Source organism: Chiloscyllium punctatum, chromosome 2 (assembly GCF_047496795.1).
Source record: "Chiloscyllium punctatum isolate Juve2018m chromosome 2, sChiPun1.3, whole genome shotgun sequence".
Lineage (NCBI taxonomy): Eukaryota > Metazoa > Chordata > Chondrichthyes > Orectolobiformes > Hemiscylliidae > Chiloscyllium > Chiloscyllium punctatum.
This window is the reverse complement of record NC_092740.1, coordinates 127,795,244-127,817,445: the sequence shown is the minus strand read 5'-3', so window position 1 is coordinate 127,817,445 and position 22,202 is coordinate 127,795,244. Positions and strand designations below refer to the sequence as shown.

The 22,202-nt window shown below is 43.2% G+C and overlaps 1 protein-coding gene across 3 annotated transcripts in view; it reads left to right on the top strand.

The window, feature by feature from the left end:
- The window catches only part of fam189a2 (family with sequence similarity 189 member A2), a 131,483-nt gene that overhangs the window by 53,622 nt on the left and 55,659 nt on the right, over positions 1-22,202 (top strand). For 2 of the 3 annotated variants that reach the window (XM_072588473.1, XM_072588482.1), the window contains exon 3: positions 16,823-16,933. The exons of the other annotated variant lie outside the window; for it this stretch is intronic. In XM_072588473.1, the coding sequence (XP_072444574.1) occupies positions 16,823-16,933 (111 nt within the window). The remainder of the gene's footprint in view (positions 1-16,822; positions 16,934-22,202) is intronic. 3 annotated transcript variants of the gene reach the window in all.

Below are 22,202 nucleotides of genomic sequence, written 5' to 3'. Positions count from 1 at the left end.
TTTGGGAAGCTTGACTTGTTCGATCCTGCTGTCAAAAACTGGGCCCAGTGTGTGGAAGAAATGTGTTATGTTTTTCTGGACAATCTTCTGATAGCTTGTGGACCTGCATCTTTGTGGGTGATTAGGAACCTAACGTTTCCTGAGGCACACGCTAGTAAAACTTTCAAGAGTTGATGGATTTAGTTAAGGAAAATTATGACTCCAAGTTGCCTCCAATTCTGAGATGATATTGGTTTTACTTGGCAATTCGAGAATTAGGGGAATCTATTCTGGGATTTTTGACAAGGCATGTGACTTTAGTATAACCCTTAATGAGATGCTGAGAGACTATAGGATTAATGATGTAAACATGTGCAGTGCCCACTAGCTGAAGCCCAACTGGACTTCAAACAGGCACCACACCTGGCTTTTTCATTGGAAGATACGGTAAGTGCAGAGTATTCTGATGGATATCCTCACCAGGCCAACGGAGCTTAGGCAACATGACTTGAGTGAAAGCTCACTCAGGGCATATCCTGAACAGAAGGACTCCAAAATCCCAAAACAAAACCAAGCCTCTGCCAAATGGTTAAAATTTTCTTCAGGATCCAGGCCGGTAAAACGTTGTAGTCATACGGGTATGTGGACTCAGGATAGCAAAAGAATCTAATGGAGTAAGAGAATTCATAGACCAGTGTCCAGGAGAGTGCACACCCTGGAGTGTCCACCTACAGCTGGTTTGGAACAGTTAAATTGGTAGCAATGTTCAAATCAAAACCATTCAAAATAAATGTCTGGTTAAATGGTCACCCGATTCTAATGGGGGTTGATAACAGTATAGCCATTACAGTGAACACAGAGCCAAAAGGCTCCGGCCCAAGTTTGATGGAGTGAAGTTGTGGAGAAAGATTCATCTAGATTGGCTCAATGTTTTTTGATTTGAAAATGGCTTCCTGAGCAAAGTCCTAATTAAATACCCAAACATTTTCCAGGAAGGTCTAGGGACTATCAAAGGAGCCAAGGACATATTGCACGTTGACCAGGAAGCTATTCATGATTCTACAAGGCCCACCCAATGTCATTTGCCTTACAGGTAAATGTAGAGGCGGAAATCAGGAGGCTGAAAAGCGAAGGAATCATCAAACCAGTACAGTTTGTGGAATGGGCACCACTGGTTGTACCAACTGTGAAGTCTGATGGGTTGGTTTGCCTTTGTGAAAATTTTAAGCAAATAGTAAGCCTCTTTTCATAGCTGGATAAATACCTAATGCCTCACATAGAGAATTTATATACAATACTGGTAGTGAGGCTGTTCCTTCATAAAACTGGACATGAGCCATGTATATTTGCAATTACGTTAGATGAGACTTGGAGAACTTGGACGTGGTTCTTATACGTTACTCCTATGCGGGCATATGCATTAGAAGGGAAATATCTGTGTTCCAGGTACCCCAACTGACCTGCTTGGGCTACAGAGTCACTAAGACTGGGTTACACCCATTGGAAGATACAGTGAAGGTAATCAAATGTGTCTTGGCTCCCACGTCAGTACCAGAGCACAAGTCTTATCTTGGCTGGTGGATTATTACAGACATTTCATACATAACCTGGTCTCCATCCTGGCACTTTTGCATCAACTCTTAAAAGAGGGTCAGCCTAGGAAATTGTCACTTAGCCAAACCATAGCTTTCAGGAAAGTGAAGAAACAGCTATCATCCTTGAAGGTGTTAGCAAGCTATGATCCCAAGCAAGTTCTGCTACTAACATGTGATGCTTCCCTGTACAAGGTAGTATTAGCTCATAGGTGTTGAGAGTGTGTTGCTGGAAAAGCGCAGCAGGTCAGGCAGCATCCGAGGAGCAGGAAAATCAACATTTCGGGCCAGAGCCCTTCATCAGGAATAGTTTCCTGATGAAGGGCTCTGGCCAGAAACGTCGATTCTCTTGCTCCTCGGATGCTGCCTGACCTGCTGTGCTTTTCCAGCAACACACTCTCAACTCTGATCTCCAGCATCTGCAGTCCTCACTGTCTCTCAACTCATAGGTGGCCCAATGGAGAGAAACGGCCAATAGCTTATGCATCTAGGACTTTGGCTGTTGCAGTGTGTTAATATGCCCAGATAGCGAAAGAAGGTTTGGCAGTCATATTTGGAGTCAGGAAGTTCCACCAATGTCTTTACAGATGTAAGTTTGTAATAATAATGAACAACAAATCCTGGCTAGGTCAGCTTAAAACTAACAAGGCAATGCTGCCAATAGCTTCAGGCTGAATTCAGCTGTGGGGTCCAATACTAAACGCGTATAATTACAAGCCGGAACACAGTCTGGGAGGCCAAGTAGCAAATACAGATGCATTGAGCTGCTTCCCACTGGCAGATACACCACTGGTGGTACTACCATTGGAAGTGTTGGTAGTGGTTTTAAATTTTTTGGATACACTTTGGGTCACAGCTAATAATATCAGACTTTGGATGCAGAAAGATCTGGTCCTGACAAAACGGAAACAGCTGGAGGTGATGGGGGAAACCAAAGGGCCACCACAATCAGAATTGAAACTCTCTTTGGACCCAGAGAGACCGGATCACAGGAGAGGTTGGCATTTTATTATGGGGTGCAAGAGTGATTGTCCCGAGCAAAGGTCGCTGCCAGATTCTGGCTGAACTCCACCGGAGTCATCCAGGAGTTTCCAAAATGAAGATGTTGGCGAGAAGTTATGTCTGGTGGCCAGGATTGGATGCATACATAGCTGTGTTAGTGGGGCAGTACCCAGAGTGCCAACAAGGACAAATATTACTACCAGGAGCTCCCCCACGTTCATGGGAATGGCCAAGTAAACCCCGGACTTGGTTACACCTTGACTATGCAGGTCCTTTCATGGGCTCAATGTTCTTAATCATTGTGAACACCCGCATAAAGTGGTTGGACATGCACAGAGTTCATTAATTAAACTTGGGGATGACAATAGAAAAACTGTGTGTGTCCTTTGTGATATAGAGACTCCTGGAAGTGTTGGTCACAGATAATGGGTCTCATTTACCAGCCGGAATTTGAATATTTCTGAAAGTCAAATGGTTTTAATATATAAGTTCATCTGCTTACCATTCATCATCCAATGGTCTGGCAGAAAGAGCAGTCCAAACTTTGAAGATAGACTTAAAGTAACAGCCTACACCTTAACTAGATACCAAACTGTCCTGGGTCCTGTTCGATTATAGGACCATCACTCATGCGACTACAGGGATAGCTCCACCTGAGTTGCTCATGGGGAGAAAACTCCACACCAGGTTACATCTGATCTTCCTGGATCTGGACGGGGAGGCTGAAACGGTATCAGAAACGCCAATGCTGGACACAGGACTCTGCTAAGGAAGAGAGACAGTTTACTTCAGAGGATAACATTTGGTGTAGGAACCATGGGAATGGCCCTGCATGGGTAAGCGGCATGGTCAGTGTGAGCTCAGGTCCAGTGATGTTTACAGTTCAGGTAGGTGTGATGGTCCTGAACAAGCATATGAAAAGTGCAAACTCAAACAGGGCAGGAGAAAAACGTGCCCAGCCCCCTGACTGCCTTTCCGACTGTGACAGAGCCTGTGGATTCACCCTCTCCATCGAACATTGAAGATACCTTGGAATCAGAGAAGGACACAGCAGATGTCGCAGCCTGGATGCTTTAGCCACCTGAAGAGGAGAATGAATTTCTGCTGACGCCCTCTGGGCGTAAGATGCGAGCTACTGTGTGTTACACATTGCCTGTATTAGAGACAGAGTTGGAGAACCAAGTGCCAGAACACCGCAGGAGGAGCTACAGAAAAAAAGAGCTGGCATATGTCCGCGGACTCCGAGGGAGAGGGATGTAGTGATTATAACAAGGTCAGTCAGATGGATCTCGTAGAGTGTAAGTTCCCTAATTGGAGCTGTTAACCTGATAAAATCAGGGAGCCCTGGCTGACAGGTTCTGTTCACTCTGGGAGCTGGCAGAGGCGGGGATTGACGTCTGAACTGGCTGACCCACACAGTCAGTGTATTCATTACTGCTGTTGGTGTTTCCTACTGAGGAGGCGAGTTTTCCTTTTTGTACCTCCCCCTTGTTTCAGTTAGACTTTGTTTTCTTTATTGTTTGTTGTGCTTTTTTTTCTGGGTTTTCTTCCTGTTTTTTTTAAAAAAGGAAAAGAACAGGAGTGTGAGAGGTTCTGTTCACTCTGAGAGCTGCCTCTGAGGGAGCTGGATCAGTGTCAAGGACTCTCCAAGTGTAAGTAGAGGGTGACTAGGTGACAGGATATCAGCCTCTACAGAGTTATTTCATTTACACTTCACTCAATTTTTCTCTTGCCCCTTAGATACACCTTGCCAGTTACACTCTGATTAGTACTTTTTAACCATGGATTCAAAGAAGCAAATTGTCTTTTTCTGGGCCACACATTGAGTTTTGACAGTACTGCATGACCTGGAGCATCCATAGCTTTACACAGTACAAGTTCAGGGTAATTTGAGGCCAACTGTGCAGGTCAGAACAGTCCTTCAAAACAGTGAGCATCATTAGTTGAGGTAAGCACTTTGGCGCATCCTTAAGGGATCAAGATGCAATATAAATGTAGGTTTTCTATCTTTGGAAAGATAAGCTATAACAAAATAAACATTGTTTGGAGCTCCCTGTAACTTTAGCAGGAACACATCCTGCTACCATTAATCAACAAATTTCTTGCTAGTGGTATTGGAAAAGAGAACCATCTCATGATCCCAAAAAGTTGTTTTGTTGGCTCATAAAGATTATCCAGTTGGGATCAGTTGGCCTACATGTTTGAATGCACTCTATCACACTGCAAACTCTTGTCTCCTGATTGTCTGCCCTCTATTATACTCTGCCTTGGTGAAAGAAAGTGTTACATTTTATATAGCACCTTTCACTACTTCACGTCATCTCAAAGTGCTTCAGACCCCATGGTATAGTATTGGAAATGTGGTCAGTGGTGAATACAGGAAATGTGGCAATCAGTTTGTGCAATCATCTCCCACAAGCACTAATGTGCCAATGACCCATAGCAAATTTAAACCTTTTGGCCCATCATGTCTGTACTTTTAGATAGATCCTAAAGTTCTAGGTCTCCTCCAGTGGTCCCCACTATCACAGAGGCCACTGTTCAGCCAATTCGATTCTTTGCAAGTGATATCAAAACGTGGTCGGACACACTGGATTCTGCAAAGACTATGTGCCCTGACAACATGCTGCCAATATTACTGAAGACCTGTGCTCCAGAACTTGCTGTACCCCTAGCCAAGCTGTTCCAGTACAGCTACAATACTGGCCATCTACCAATCAATGTGCAAAATTGCTCAGGTACGTGCTGTATACAAAAAGCAGGACAAATCCAACCCAGCCAATTCCCACCCCAGAAGTCTACTCTGAATCATCAGTGATGGGCGATGTCATCAGCAATGCTATCAAGCAGCACCTGCTCAACAATAATCAATAGCCACAGGTGAGGTGCCAGAAGACTGCAGTTTGGCTAATGTGGTGCCACTATTTAAGAAGGGTAGTAAGGACAAGCCAGGGAACTATAAACCGGTGAGCCTGACATCGATGGTGGACAAGTTGTTGGAGGGTATCCTGAGGGACAGACTTTACATGTGTTTGGAAAGGCAAGGACTGATTAGGGATAGTCAGCATGGCATTATGCGTGGGAAATCATGTCTGACTAACTTGATTGAGTTTTTTGAAGAAGTAATGAAGGGGATTAACGAGGCAGAGCATTGAATGTGATTTGTGTGGGCTTCAGTAAGTCATTTGCGATTCCTCATGGTAAACTGGTTAGCAATGTTAGATCTCATGGAATACAGAGCGAACTAGCCATTTGAATACAGAACTGGCTCAAAGGTAGAAGACAGAGGGTGGTTGTGGTGGGTTGCTTTTCAGACTGGAGGCCTGTGACCAGTGGTGGGCCACAAGTATCAGTGCTGGGTCCACTGCTTTTCATCATTTATATAAATGATTTGGATGTGAACATAGGAGGTACAGTTAGTAAGTTTACAGATGTCACCAAAATTGGAGGTGTAGTGAGCAATGAAGAAGGTTACCGCACAGTACAATGGGATCTTGATCAGATGGGCCAATTGGCCGAGGAGTGATAGATAGAGTTTAATTTTAGATAAATGTGAGGTACTGCATTTTGGGAAAGCAAATCTTAGCAGGGCTTATACACTTAATGGTAAGGTTCTGGGGAGCGTTGCTGAACAAAGAGACCTTGGAGTGCAGGTTCATAGCTCCTTGAAAGCGGAGTTGCAGGTAGATAGGATAGTTAAGAAATTGTTTGGTATGCTTTCCTTTATTGGTCAGTGCATTGTGTATGGGATTGGGAGGTCATGTTACAGCTGTACAGGACATTGGTTAGGCGACTTTTGGAATACTGCGTGCAATTCTGTTCTCCCTGCTATTGGAAGGATGTTGTGAAATTTGAAAGGGTTCAGAAAAGATTTACAAGGATGTTGCCAGGGTTGGAGGATTTGAGCCAAAGGGAGAGGCTGAATAGGGTGGAGCTGTATCCATGGAGCGTCGGAGGCTGAGGGTTGACCGTACAGAGGTTTATAAAATCATGAGAGGCATGGATAGGGTGAATAGCCAAGGTCTTTTCCCTGGGGTGGGGGAATCCAAAACTATAGGTTTCAAGTGAGAAGGGAAAAGTTTTTAAAAAGGACCTAAGGGGCAACTTTTTCATGCAGAGAGGGTGGTGCATGTATGGAACCAGCTGCTAGAGGAAGTGGTGGAGGTGGGTACAATGACAACATTAAAAAGATAAAAATCACACAACACCAGGTTACAGTCCAACAGGTTTAATTGGAAGCACTAGCTTTCAGAGCGACACTCCAAAGGCTAGTGTGCTTCCAATTAAATCTGTTGGACTATAACCTGGTGTTGTGTGATTTTTAACTTTGTACACCCCTGTCCAACACCAGAATCTCCAAATTAAAAAGATAGGAAGGGATTAGAGGGATATGGGCTAAGTGCTGGCAAATGGAACTAGATTTATTTAGGGTATCTGGTTGGCAAAGATGAGTTGGTCCAATAGGTCTGTTTCCATGCTTTATTTCTCTATAACTTTATAACCTGCTCAGTGACACCCAGTTTGGATTCCACCAAAGCCACTCAGCTCCTGACCTCATTACAGCCTTTTCTCAAACATGGACAAAAGAGTTGAATTCCAGAGGAGGGGTGAGAGTGATGTCAAGACATCAAGACATCAAGAAGCCCTGGCGAAGCGTGAGTCAATGAATATTAAGGGTCAAGCTCACCACTGGTTGGAGTCACACCTGGCACATAGGAAGATGGTTGTAGTTGTTTTTGGTCAGTCATTCTGCTCTAGGACATTGCTGCAGGAATTCCTCGGGATAGTGTCCTAGGCTCAAACAACATCAGTTACTCCTATCATAAGGTCAGCATCCTGGGGATTACCATTGACCAGAACCTCAAATGGATTTGCCATTTAAAGGGGGGGGGGAGGGGGAGGGGGCGGCAATGGCCTGGTAGTGTGTTTCTTTGGACTATTAATTGAGACCCCGGTAATGTTCTGGTGATCTGTGTTCAAATCCTGCCATGGCAGATGGTGGAATTTGAATTCAATTTTAAAAACAATCTGGGATTAAGAGTCTAATGATAGTCATGAGATAGTTGCTGGTCATTGGGAAAATCCATCTGGTTCAGTAATGTCCTTTTGGAAAGGACATCTGCCATCCTTACCTGGTCTGACCTGCATGTGACTCCAGACCCACAAAAATGGCATTGACTCTCTACTGCCCTCTGGGCAATAAATACTGGCCTAGCCAGTGACGTGCGCACCCCATCAATGAATAATGCAAAAGTAAATTCAGTGGCTACAAGAGCAGATCAGAGATCAGGATTACTGCAGGGAATAGCTCACCTCCTGACTTACCCTAAAGCCTGCACACTATCCACAAGGCACAAGTCAGGAGTGTGATGGAATGCTCCCCACTTGCTTGGATGAGTGCAACTCTAACAACACTCAAGAAGCTTTACACCATCCAGGGCAAAGCAGGCCATTTGATTGGCTCTTCCTGCAGAAACAACACCACCGAACCTCAGTAGAAGCAGTGTGTACTATCTATAAGATGCACTGCAGAAATTCACCAAAGATCCTCAGACAGCACCTCAGAGTACAACCCTCCCTCAGCCCAGGGACTCTCACTCAGTCCCTTCTAACTCAGTGAGTAGGGCTTTACATTGTACCATGGCTGGTAGTTTCACTGTCAGGTCAGTCCAGGTGACTTGAAGAAAAAAACTAAAAGGAGCTCCGTTTTCTTTTTATAAGTACATTTGTAAGAGACAAATGCAATCCTTTAAGAGCAAACCTAAAGCGAGCAAATTCCCTGTTGCATTGCTTGCAAAGCGTACAGAATGGTTCTCGCCTTCTTGTTGCAGCTTAATGAGAGAGAAATGGACCTCTTTAATGTTAGTGTTGATCCCTCTCTGTGTCTTCTCAGCAGCTGTACTCTGCACTCTGTTCTGTTACCCTGCTCAGATTGTACAGTATGATCTGCCCGTAAAGCATATAAGACAACATTTTTTCACTGTCCCTCAGTGCGCATGATAGTAATAAATCAAATCAAAACTAGGGACGGGCAATAAATGCAGGCCCAGCCAATGACACCCATGTCCCAGCAGTGAATCTAACTGAAGCTATTCAGTTACTGTTTCCCCAAAACTCTTAAGTGTTTTACCTCCGACTATATGTCCAAAGCCTATGAATAATGAATGAATTTGATCATAATGTACTAGTTAAAGGATAAATGACAGTCAAGCACCATAATACTTATTCTAAGCTGTGGTCATGGATCTTTTGCATCCATTTGGGATGGGACTTTCCTTGAAATCTCAGTCAAAGGATGACATCTCAGACAGTGCAACACTCCCTCAGGCAACAGAGAGGCCAACATTGTAAACTTTTGGCATCTTCAGTGGGTCAAACAGGGTTGCCAGAAGTAGGGAGCGGGAATAGGCAATTCATCCCCTCAAGACTGCTCCACCTCATAATACAATCATGGCTGACCTCATTCTCAGCCTGAAATCCACTTCTGCGTGCATTGTGTTCTAGCACCGACACCCTTTGGTTTTGTTGCTGTCAAATGCTTTCAGGTTATCACAGAGGGTACTTAGTTGCAGAACTACTGGAAAGCTGATCAGTGTTGCTCACCCAGGACAAAAGGCTCAGCAAGTCCTCAATGGAGAGTCGCTGTGTGGTGATAATTTTGCTCTAGCATTCCAGACGAAGAAACACCTCCAGTGGCAAATAGACAATCTCTCTCAGACCTGTAAGGAGTTTGGTTTGACCATCAACATCAGACATGTCATGGACCAAGGACGTCATCATACTGCCATCTCTCAGCATTGACCATGTAATGCTGGGGGTTGTTGATCGCCTTACATATTTAAGCTCCACGGTCGTCAGCATTGTGTCACTTGGCGCTGAAATCAGTAAATGTAGCTGCAGCTGTTATGTCCAAGCTGAGTAGAAGAATGCCTGACTCAGAACAACTAACTGCGAGTTTACCAAGCCTGCATCTTTGAGGAGAGCTGAACATCATGTGCTGGTCAGGAGAAAAGGCTTGACCATTGCTAACTCAAAAATCTCCTTGGCACCTCCTTGGCAGGGCAAGGTCTCCAAATTGGAGGACCTGGATTGTGCTAATTCCACCAGCAAGCACTCATTACTAAACCAATAATGTCCACGCTGGTTTGGCTACACTCATCAGATTGATGATGGCTGGAAACCAAAGAACTTCCATATGGTGAAATGACCACAAGCTCATGACTTCTTGGGTGTCCATACCTCTGCTACAAGGAAGCCTATAGGTAAGACATGGCAGACGTCAACACTAGGACTCATCGAGCTAGGTCATAGTTACTGGTATGAACTCTGCAGGCTGACTATTTGAAAGGGCATTGGAAGAGGTGAACAGAAACGAAGCTCAGCTGATTGAGAAGAGGACCCGGAGAAAACAGAGGCTGGTGAATCATGTATCATTATCTTCCTCTGAAGCTGAAGCATGTGCAGAAGAGATTGTGATTCAGACCCACACCAAGCCACACTTAACACAGAGTTGACCACTATGGTGCAAACTGTCTTCTCAATAGATGCAAGGTCACTATATATTTAAAGGTCAACATCTCATAGAGTGCAACCCTCCCTGAGTCCAGGAGGTCTCGCTCAGACCCTTCTTACTTAGTGACACATACATTATACCATGTTCTGGTAGTTTCACTGTCAGACCAGTCTAGCTGACTTGAAGGGAAAAACTAAAGGGAGCGCAGTTTTCTTTTTACAAGTACATTTGTAAGAAGCAGAATGCAATACTTTAAAGAGCAAACTTTAAACAACTAAATTCCCTGTAGCATTGCTCTCAGACATTCAAGGTATCTAGAACAGCTTCTCCTGCTTCTCACATTCTAATGAAAGAGAGAGAGAGAAAGGAGTACAAGGATTTGCTGACAGGATTAAATGAAGTAGAGATTGAAGGAGCTCATTCATTACCATTGATTTGCACCATCCAAGATGAAGCATCCGACAAACATTCACCCCCTCCTCAATGGATACCCAGTAGCAGCAGTGTGTACTCCTATAAGATGCACTGTAAAGATTCATCGAGACTGTTGAGACAGCACCTTCCAAACCCACAACCACTTCCATCTAGAAGGACAAGGGAAGCAGATATATGGGAAGACCATCACTTGCAAGATCCTCTGCAAGCCATTCACTGTCCTGACTTGGAAATATATCACCATTCCTTCAGTGTCACTGGGTCAACGTCCTGGAATTCCCTCCCAAAGGGCATTGTGGGTCAACTTCCGGCACATGGACTGTCGCCTTTAACAAAGGCAGCTGACCACCACCTTCTCAAGGGGCAACTAGAGATAGGAAATAAATCCTAGCCCAGCCAGCAACATCCATATGCCATGAATTTTTTTTTTAAAAACGCTGGCATAAAGCCATTGGCTATAATTGCATTTTTTGTGCTGTACATTCTGTGAGATATAATGCTTCTCTGCCACTGAAATGCAAATAACTTACTTTTGTTACTTTTTTTTTCCAGTTGAGTATGTTACCTCTCGCCTCCATTGCAACCTCCCAAACCACCAGCCACTATTGCAGCTTCTCTTCCTTCCACCCTTCTTGCAGCATTCTCTTGTGAGTTGTAGGTATTCCAGCTGTGCTGGCATTTATTGCCCATCCCTCATTGCCCTTGGAAGGTGAGGGTGAGCTGCCTTCTTGAACCGCTGCAATCCTTGGGCTACTCCCAATGTTGGGAAGACATTCCAGGATATTGACCCTGCGATACTGAGGGAATGGCAATATAATTCCAACTCAGGATGGTGTGCAACTTGGGTGGGAGCATGTCTTTCTAGATGATGAGAGATTGTGGATTTTTTTTTTTTCCAGAGCTCAAAATACACCGGGCAAATGTATCCCACCAAAACTGCCTGAGAAAATTCAATCACTGAGGTGTCCAATGGGAGAACAGCTGCCTACAAGTAGAGAGGATTGAATTGCTTTCCCAATCACAGGCTGGTTCACTCGAACATTTGCTGTTATTAGTTTCTCATCGTGACAACACTGACCCAAGAAGTGGCCTCGGACCAGGCTGGCAGGGTCTGGTGGCATGACCACCTCCAGAAGTCTGTTTTGTACCAACCTCTCAACCAGGACCTGCCAGTCCCTGTTGGAGAATCATGGTGTCATCCTCCCCTTCTCCGATTATCTTCAGAAAATATCATTGATAAGCAAGATGGCTTCAGAATGCCAAGGTGTACAGCAGCAGCCGAGGTACCAGGGATGCAGGTCTATTAGTGGATATCTGGATTTGTTCCAGAAACCTCATGTAGTAAGATAAGGATTGAATTGGATGTGAGAGCTGCCACAGATGTGGGGTAGGTAGGTAATGAGCTATTTTCAGTAAGACATGGCATGAAATCTCAGTGCAAATCCCTCCAAAAATGTCATTGTAACTCGCACTTAACAAAATGAATGTACAATTCAGCCCATTGTATATCCCTTCCTAAAAGCTTTAATTAGTTAACAAGGGAACAGAAATTCAAGAAGTGGGTACAATGATGAAGGAGATTGCTGAATGAGGGCACAACATGGATATGGAGGGACTTAGTGACATTGATTTGGGTAAGTAATATTATTCTGTGAATGTATTTTCTAACCACACATTAGCTAGCTACTAGTGTGACGAATCAATCCTTCATTGTGTTAGCAGTCAGTAATATATATCATTGCTGAGATGACGAACGACCCAATTTGGTGTCCAAGACTGAGGCTTTATCCCTAGCCATGATTTAAAATAGTATTTCCTTATTATTATTAATTCCTTCTCCCATAATCTCTGTTATTTTGACCTTGTCTGTTCCTAAGCCAGTTACTGTGTATCATAGATTTTCATTAAGATGAGAAGCTAGATGCTTCCACAAATATTGAAATATTGTGTCTAGTCCATTACGTCTGTGACCTACATCTGTCAAAGTTTATATATGTTCGTCCCTGTCTCAGTGTCTCTGTATCTGAGTATCTTGTTCATATCTCTAACTGTGTGTTTATGTGTGAATACTTGAGAATGTATGCTGTGTTTGTATATATGGGCCTGTGTTATCTGTTTTGGTGCATGTATGTGTTGTGTATATGTGCCCATCTGTATATGCATGCATCTGAAAATATATTTATACACACACACACACACACACACACACACACGTGTGTGTTGGGTTGTTGGTTTTGTTTGGAAGTATTTCCCCTATTAATTCTGGAAGTCGAGAAGAGAGCACCTCCCAGTCTGGATTGAATTCGATGATCGAATGACTGTGGTTCAGACCAGGACAAAGGGTTGATGGTAATAGCTGTCAGTGACCATTGACATGCTGACAGTCAGTTTGAAATTCTGATGGTTATCATTTGTGATGAGACGATATATGTGCATTTAACCAATGCTTAGGACAGCTGCTCCTCAGAAAGATGGATAGGTGCTAGGAAAACTAGGAGCTGCAATCAGTGTATGAAAATGTATGTATGCATTAAATATGTCTAAACTGTTTATCAAGTTATGTTGCATTTACTCCAAACATTCTCTAAATATATATTATCAATTTTAGCTGCTGGGAATGTCAACAGTTCTGATTATAATGGATGCAAAAGCAGAGCATTTGGAAATACTGTTATCATTGGGCCATGCTATTACCAACCAGAGTCAGCACAACTTCCTGAAAGGGAAATCATGCCTGACTAATTTGTTAGAATTATTTGAGCAAGTAACAAGCAGTATAGATAAAGAAGAGTCATTAGATGTAATATATTTGATTTTGAAAAGGTATCTAAAAAGGTACATAGACCGTTACAGCATTGTACAGGCCCTTTGGCCCTCAACGTTATACTGACCTGCAAAATTAATCTGATGCCCATCTAACCTACACTGTTCCATTATTATCCATATGCAGGTCCAATGCCCATTTAAATGCCCTTATTGTCGGCAAGTCTACTACTGTTACAGGCATGCCATTCCACGCACCTACTATTCTGAGTAATGCACATTAGGTAGTGCACATAAAGACACTAATTAAGGTAAAAACCCATGGTGTTAGAGCAAGTGTATTGGCATAGGTAGAGAATCAGCTAACTACTAGAAGACAGAGTTGGAATAAGAGGAACATGTTTTGGATGGAAGCCTATAACTTGTGGAGCATCAAAGTGTACCCGGGGCTACACTTATTTGCAATATATATGAATGATTTAGATGAAGGATGTGAGTGTACTGTCACTTGGTTTGCAGATGACACTAAAATAGGTGGGAAGACAAGTGGTGAGGATGCTACAGAAAGTGTACAGAGGATAAGCAAGTGATGAAGTGAGTGGGCAAGAACTTGGCTGTGGAATATAATGAAGACAATGTGACGTTAGATTAGATTTCGTACAGTGTGGGCCCTTTGGCCCAACAAGTCCACAGAGTAACCCACCCAGACCCATTCCCCCCCCAAATTTACTAATGCACCTAACGCTATGGGCAATTTAGCATGGCCAATCCACCTAACCTGGGCCTCCCACAGTCCAAAGATGTGCAGGTCAGGTGAATTGGCCATGCTAAATTGCCCATAGTGTTAGGTGCATTAGTCAGAGGGAAATGGGTCTGGATGGGTTATTTTCGGAGGGTCGGTGTGGACTTGTTGGGCCAAAGGGCCTGTTTTCGCACTGTAGGGAATCTAATGTAATCTAATAATTTAATCTTTGGACTGAGGGGGGAAACCGGAGCACCCGGAGAAAACCTATGCAGACATGGGGAGAATGTGCAAACTCCACACAGACAGACATCCGAGGCAGGGAACGAACCTGGGTACCTGATGCTGTGAGGCTGCAGTGCTAACCACTGACCCACCGGGCTGCCCACGTTATGGTTATGTAATAACCTCTTCTTATATCAATAAGATTATAGGAAACTATATGTTATTTAATTGAGAAATGACTTCAGAAAGCTGAGCTCAGAGACATTTGGCGTTCCTAGTGCATAAATCACAAAAAGCTAGCATCCAAGTTCAGCAGGTAATAGCGAAGGCAAATGAGATGTTGGCTTTTTTCCAAAGAGAATGGAGTGTAAAATTTGTGGAGTGGAAACCAGCAGCATTGCCCATTCGGAGATTGAACCCATGACATTGACAGATTTAGCAGAAAAGACAGGGTAGATAAGGATAAACTATTTGTACTGGTTGGGGTTTCTAGAATTAGGGGTCTCAATCTAACAATTAGGGCCAGACTGTTCAGGAAATATGAAGCACTTCTGAACATGAAGGGTGGTAGATGTTTGGAGCTCTCGTCCACAAACACCAGTTGATACAGGATTAGCTGTTAGTCTTAAATCTGATAGGTGCATATTCATTAAGCAAAGGTATTAGGGATATGGGCCAAAGGCAGGTATGTGAGTCAAAGGAAGGTATTTGGAGTTTGGCCTCCGATGAGCCATGATCTTATTGAATGGTAGCAGAACAGGCTGGAGGTGCAGAACAGGCCCATTCCTGTTTCCTAAAATAGATAAGTCTTGCTAAAACTATATAAGGCACTAATTAGACCACAACTAGAATATTGTTTTGGTCCCCTTACCTCAGGAAGGATATATTGGCATTGGAGGCAGTCCAGAGAAAGTTCATTACTGGCACTGGAACGTGTCCAGCGGAGATTCACACGGATGATCCCTGGAATGACAGGTCTAGCATATGAGGAACGGCTGAGGATACTGGGATTGTACTCGTTGGAGTTTAGAAGATTAAGGGGAGACTTAATAGAGACGTACAAAATAATACATGGCTTGGAAAAGGTGGATGCTAGGAAATTGTTTCCGTTAGACGAGGAGACTAGGACCCGTGGACACAGCCTTAGAATTAGAGGGGGTCATTTCAGAACAGAAATGCGGAGACATTTCTTTAGCCAGAGAGTAGTGGGCCTGTGGAATTCATTGCCACGGAGTGCAGTGGAAGCCGGGACGCTAAATGTCTTCAAGGCCGAGATTGATAGATTCTTGTTGTCTAGAGGAATTAAGGGCTACGGGGAGAACGCTGGTAAGTGGAGCTGAAATGCGCATCAGTCATGATTGAATGGCGGAGTGGACTCGATGGGCCGAATGGCCTTACTTCCACTCCTATGTCTTATGGTCTTATAGGTATGGACTGACTCTCTTATGTGGAGAGGTTGAGTGAGTTGAGTTTCGAATAATGACAGGCGATCTTATTGGAACATTAAGGATTCTTAGGAGATTTGACAGGGTAGAAATGGGGAGGTTGGTTCCCCTTGTGGAAGAGTCCAGAACCAGAGGACATAGTCTCTGAGTCCGGGGTTGTCCATTTAAGACAGGAATAGAAAGGAACTTCTCTGAAGCTTCTGACACTGAGGAATTCTCTATCAAATAGAGGTGTGGAAATTATGTCCTTAACTCTGTTCAAGGCTGAGGCAGATTTTTAATCCCATGATTCTCTCATTGATTATGTGGAAAAAACAAGAAGGTGTAGGTGAGGATTATCAGATCAGCTATGATCTCACAAAATGTCAGCGCAGACTCGATGGGCCAGATGGTCTACTTCTGCTCCAATGTTTTATAGTCTTAGAGCCTATGGTCAGTATCTGGCTTTTCCTCTCTGCCCCAACTCTCATGTTTATCCATTACTAATTTGTCTTAAAAGTTTCTATGCTATTTGCCTCAACTGTGCCTTGGTGTAGCAAGTTCTCACCATTCACTAGGCAGAGAAATGTCTCCTGAATTTCTCATTGGAATTAATAGTTTTTCATTTTTGGCTGGCGTCGCTGGCTGGACTAGCATTTATTGCCTTTCCTTGGTCCCCTGCAGAGGGTATTGGTGAGTTGCCTTCTTGATCCGTTGCACTAAGTAGACCCACAATACCATTAGGGAGAGTCTTCCAGGATGTTGACCCAGTGCCCCTGAAGTAACAGTGTTATATTTCCAATTCAGGATGGTGAGTAGCTTGGAGGTATCTTAATGGTTCTTCTCGATGGAAGTGGTCATGGCTTTGGAAGATGTTGTCGAAGGAGCTTTGGTGAATTGTTAACCTTAAATTTAGTTCTTAGTTCTGGTTTTTCCCCACAATTGGAAACATGATCTATATTCCCACCATTCCTGAGCTTGTAAAGATGTTTAGCAGTCTCCACTGTTGAAATGTAGAGAGGGCCCATCCTGCTGCCCTCTTGCAGACAGCTGTCCCCCTTACTGGAGTACGCGAACTTCTGTGTTGTTTTGTGTGAGAATGATGATGGAGCAGCCCTTTGTTCATTGATGTCTCCTCTTGTTCTAGGTAAACCTGTTCATCCTACTGTCCGTTGTCTGTGTCCTGCTGAACTTGGCTGGATTCGTTCTCTCATGCCAGAGCGCTCAGTTTGTGTCTGGCATCGTGGACTGTGAGCTGGTGAGTGTGATAGAGTTGATATTCTTATTGATTAGCAATAGAGTGGCGGTTGAGGTTGATGATGACAGACTTTGCTAACAGAATCAGCTATTTGGAATTATGTGAATTGTTAAAGTTTACCTTTTGAAGAACTAGAAGTTGTATTCGTAGTTAGCAATTGTCTGGTTCCTCCACCAATCATAGAGCAAGCATAGAATTACACTGCACAGGAGACCATTCAGCCCATCTTGCCTGGGCTGCTGATTATGTTACACAGTAGCCTCCTCCATTCCTACATAAACATTTCAGCACATCCTTCCATTCTGTTATCTCTCACATGTTTAACTTTGAAAGAGTTATTCAATCTGTCCCACTCCCCAGCTTGTTTCCCATAGCTCCATATGTTCTGTTTGAAAGTTACTTCCACTGCCCTCTCAGGCACTGCATTCCAGATTTCACATCTCATTGCATGAAAAAGAATTCCCCTTTTTTGTATCAGTTATCTTAACTCTGTTCTTTGTTTACCAATGCTCCTGGAAGTGGACACAGTTCCATGTTTACACTACCAAAATTCAACATGATTTCAAATACATCTATTACAACACAAATACATCTAAGGGTGGGATGGTGGCACAGTGGCTCAGTGGTTAGCACTGCTGCCTTACTGTGCCAGGGACCCCTTAGGTGACTGTATGGAGTTTGCACATTCTTCCCGTGGGTGTGTGGGTTTCCTCTGAGTGCTCCAGTTTCCTCCCACAGTCCGAAAGTGTGCAGGCAAGGTGGAATGACCATGTTAAATGGCCCATAGTATCCAGGGATGTGTAGGTTAGATGTGTTGGCCATGGGAAATGCAGGGTTGTGGGGATAATGGTAGGGGAGTGGGTCTGAGTGGGATGCTTTTCAGAGGGTCAGTGTGGACTCAATGGGCTGAATGGTCTGCTTTCACACTGTCAGGATTGTATGATTCTATTATATCTTCCCTTAAACTTTGAAAGAACACCAGGATCAATCCACATGAGTGCTGAACAAAAAGAGAGGGATTGAATGATTTTTTTTTTAGCAGGATATTAAGCCATTTTGCTCACATCTTTCTACTTGTGTCATGTCATCCATTGATTCTAATTGAGAGTGGGTGGCATGTTTCATCTTGGGAAGTCCTACTGTGGTTAACACTGGCTTTCTGTGAAGGAGGTGATTAATCTATCTCCAGTTTTCTATTTGTGACTCCTACCTTTAAAGAATGTGACAAGCTTTGCATATTACAATACACTTTCATAATCTCACGATGTCTCAAGGTGTTTCACCACCAAAAGAGGACATTTTGAAGTGTAGTGACTTTACATGCAGCAAGATCCCTCAAACAACATTGTACAAAAGATCAAATAATCTGTTTATTTGTGATGTGGCTTGGGCCAAGTATTCACGGAGAACTGCCTTGCTCTCCTTTGAAATAGTGCAATGGAACCTTTTATTTGTGAGGGCAGAACTGGCCTTTGTTTTAACCTTGAAATAGATAAATGAGAGGTTTGATGCCTGGTCCAAAGATTACATTTTATACTAAAATCAGCCCTCTTTAATCCTTTGCTGGTGTCACTGTCAAGCAATCCTTGACTTCTCACTAGGAGCATACCGTCACAGAATTACTTTTCCTTTTGAACAGAATGTGATCTTGAGAGTGCTTGTTAATGACTCATCCGTTCTTTTAGTAAGAGTTCCAAACTGGAGCGAGCACTGCCTCTAACCACGTACTTTTAGATGCATAAGCTCAATGTGAGAGGCTTCATGACTCCTGCAAAAACTAAAAATATATCAAGTATTTTAGAACGCCTGTCCCTGGGGAGGAAGAGAACAGGATTTGAACCCTGCTACACCTCGTAAGGTTTTCCTTGACATTACAACAACTTGCATTTATTGTATTTCCTTTGACATCTAAGAGCATTTCTATATATTTCACAGCAGCAGCATCAAATAACATTTGACACCTAAGCCACAAAATGTAATATTAGGCCATATAGGGGAGGTGTTGGCTTAGTTGTAATCTAGAGATGCAGGTCATGTTCTGGGTACCTGGGTTCGAGTCCCACCATGGCAGATAGTGGAATTTGAATTCAGTAAAAAAAATCTGGAATTAAGAATCTAATTGTTGATTCACTTATGTCCAATAGGGAAGGAGACTTTCTTCCTTACCTGGTCTGGCCTACATGTGACTCCAGACCCACAACAAAGTGGTTGATGCTTAACTGCCCTCTAGCTAATTAGTGATGGGCAGTGAATGCTGACCCAGCCTCACCCCGTGAATGAGTGAAACAAAAAGCGACTAAAACTTTCTTCAGGAGGTTGGTTTTAGGGAGTAACAAACAGTGAGGACATTTGTGGGATATTCCAGAGCTTATGGAGTCAGTTGGTGAAGCCACTTCAACCAGTGATTAAAATCCAGGATGAGCAAGAGACCAGAATTAGGGGAGCACAAAGATATTAAAGGGAAGTGCGATGGGATGAGATATAAAGAGCAAGTCCATTGGTGAGCTTGCAGACAAGAAGTGAATTTTAAAATGGAAGTACTATCAGACTGGGAGCCTTTGTAAGCCAAAGGATTTGGAATCACAATGGGCATTGTTTTCTGGTTTACGTTTGTTTTGTCACAAATTGAATGCTGTAGGGAAATTGGTCAGTGCTGGAGAAACTCAGCAGGTCTGTCAGCATCTGGAGAAAACATTCACTCTAGTTCTCTCTCCTGAGATGCTGCCAAACTTGATCAATTTCTTCGGCACTTCTAAGATTTCAGATCTTCTGCATCGCAGTATTTTGCTTTTGTTAAAATAGCTCGGAGAATGGCATTGCTGCTTCATAAATGGTCCCAGTCGACCTTTTGAGGGAAATGTACCACCCGGCTTTTTCACCTTTGGAACTTCAGTTGGAGTCTTTCATCAGTAAATGCCCATTCCTTCCTCCTGCATAGGGAACAGTAAAAGTCACAATGAAATGCAGAGCATCCTACAAGCATTGTGCTTCACCGCACTCTGTCCTCGCTGTAATCACAATGAAACCTAGGAATGCAGGCATTAACACCATCTGCAACATAACTCCTCAGTCAGAGCCATCAAACTCCAGATATTTGACCTCACAGTCACCTCCGGTGAACAACTGTTATCCCAAATCTCGGAGTGTGCTCACAGCTGTTTGACAGGCATGTGTGTGTGTGCGTGTGTGTGTGTATGCGTGTGTGTGTAGCACCCACACAGTTGCTGATAGATCTGAGCACAGAATATAAATCTTCTCAATCTCACTAAATTCACCTCAGTTTAAAAACTAGGTTCTGCATTGCAGAAAAAGGAATTTTTGAACAAAGTATAGTGTTTGAAATTTAAACTTAAAAAACATTCCTGTGGCAACTTACACTATCTCTTTACATCACAGCCAATGATGGGATGGAGAGAAACACTTTATACACAGCAAGATCCCACTGACCACACCTTCTGTTCTTCTTTATAATATTGATTTAGGGGTAAATATTGTTTAGGAAATTAAGGAGAGCTCAGTCACTCTTCCTTAAACTAATAGATATTGTGCAGGACTCTGGGACAAATTCTTTTCCTTTTTTTCTTTGAAATAGAGACCATGGATTATTTAACATTCAACTTAATATTTAATTTATCAGCCCCAGTAACTCCTTTACAGACATCTTGCCTGTACCAATGAATAAATTCTGAGTTTGAGGAGAAGTATGAAATGAGTCTTGTGTAGTTTATCAGGCAATAAAAAATAGTTAGTCAGACATTCAGCTTAATATAATCAGTGTAGAATTGTTTTTAAAGGGCCTTACACGGGGATTCCATACAGCGTATCAATTCGCTTATAGGTTAGTCGTCATTTGTCAATTTGCTTTGCTTTTAATAATGGGCGGCACAGTGGATAGCACTGCTGCCTCAGGCGACTCTCTCTGTGGAGTTTGCACATTCTCCCTGTGTATGCGTGGGTTTCCTCCGGGTGCTCCGGTTTCCTCCCACAATCCAAAAATGTGCAGGTCAGGTGAGTTGGCCATTCTAAGTTGCCCATAGTGTTAGGTAAAGGAGTAAATGTAGGGTAATGGGTCTGGGTGGGTTGCGCTTCGACAGGTTGGTGTGAACTTGTTGGGCCGAAGGGCCTGTTTCCACACTCTAAGTAATCTAGTCTTAACTAAGATTGTTGTTAATATCACTCTGCCACTTTTAAGATCCAGTAAGAACCTATGAAGCTACAAAAGTAGAACTTAAGAAATACTTTGCAGAATTAAGAGATTGTGGCACAGGTGAAAGCCTTCCACACCTTTTATAATTGTATGTCATTCTGTGAGATCATCCGATGTACTTTTATACATCTCAAAGCTTGTTAAGTTTTTGTAAACAAAAATCTATTGCCCTCCAATTTAAAGTTAACAATTAATTCCGAATCAGTTGCCATTTGTCAAGGAGAGTTCCAAAACTTCTATCACCATTTATGTGTGACAAGTTTCTGAATTTCATTCCTAAAAGACCATAATACATAGGAGCAGAATTAGGCAATTTGGTCCATTGAGACTGCTCTGCCATTTGATCGTGGCTGATATGTTCCTCAACCCCATTCTCCTACCTTCTCCCCATAACCCTTGATCCCTTTACTAATGAAGAACCAATCTATCTCTGTCCTAAATATACTGTATGACTTGGCCTCCACAGCCTTCCGCAGCAATGAGTTCCAAAGAATAACCAGCTTCTGGCTGAAGAGATTCTTCCTCATCTCTGTTCTCAAGGGTCGTTCCTTCACTCTGAGGCTGTGCTCACAGGTCTTAGTCTCTCCTACTAGTGGAAACATCTTCTCCATTTTCATTCTATCCAGGCCTCTCAGTATTCTGGAAATTTCAATGAGATTCACCCATATCCTTCTAGACTCCATCAAGTACAGACCCACAGTCCTCAACTGCTCCTCATAAGATGAGCCCTTTATCCCTGGAATCATTCTTGTAAACCTCCTCTAAACTCCTTCCAACACCACCAAATCCTTCCTAATATATAGGGCCCTAAACCATTTACAGTGTTCCAAATGAGGTCTGACCAAAGCCTTTTACAGCCTCAGAAATACATTCCTGTTCTTGTATTCTAGCCCTCTTGAAATGAAAGCTAACATTGCGTTTGCTTTCCCAACTGCCAACTGAACCTGCATGTTAACCTTAAGAGAATCTTGAGCTAGAACTCCTAAATACCTTTGTCCTTCAGATTTCTGAAGCCTTTTCTCCATTTAGAAAGTAGACTTGCCTCTATTCTTCCTACCAAAG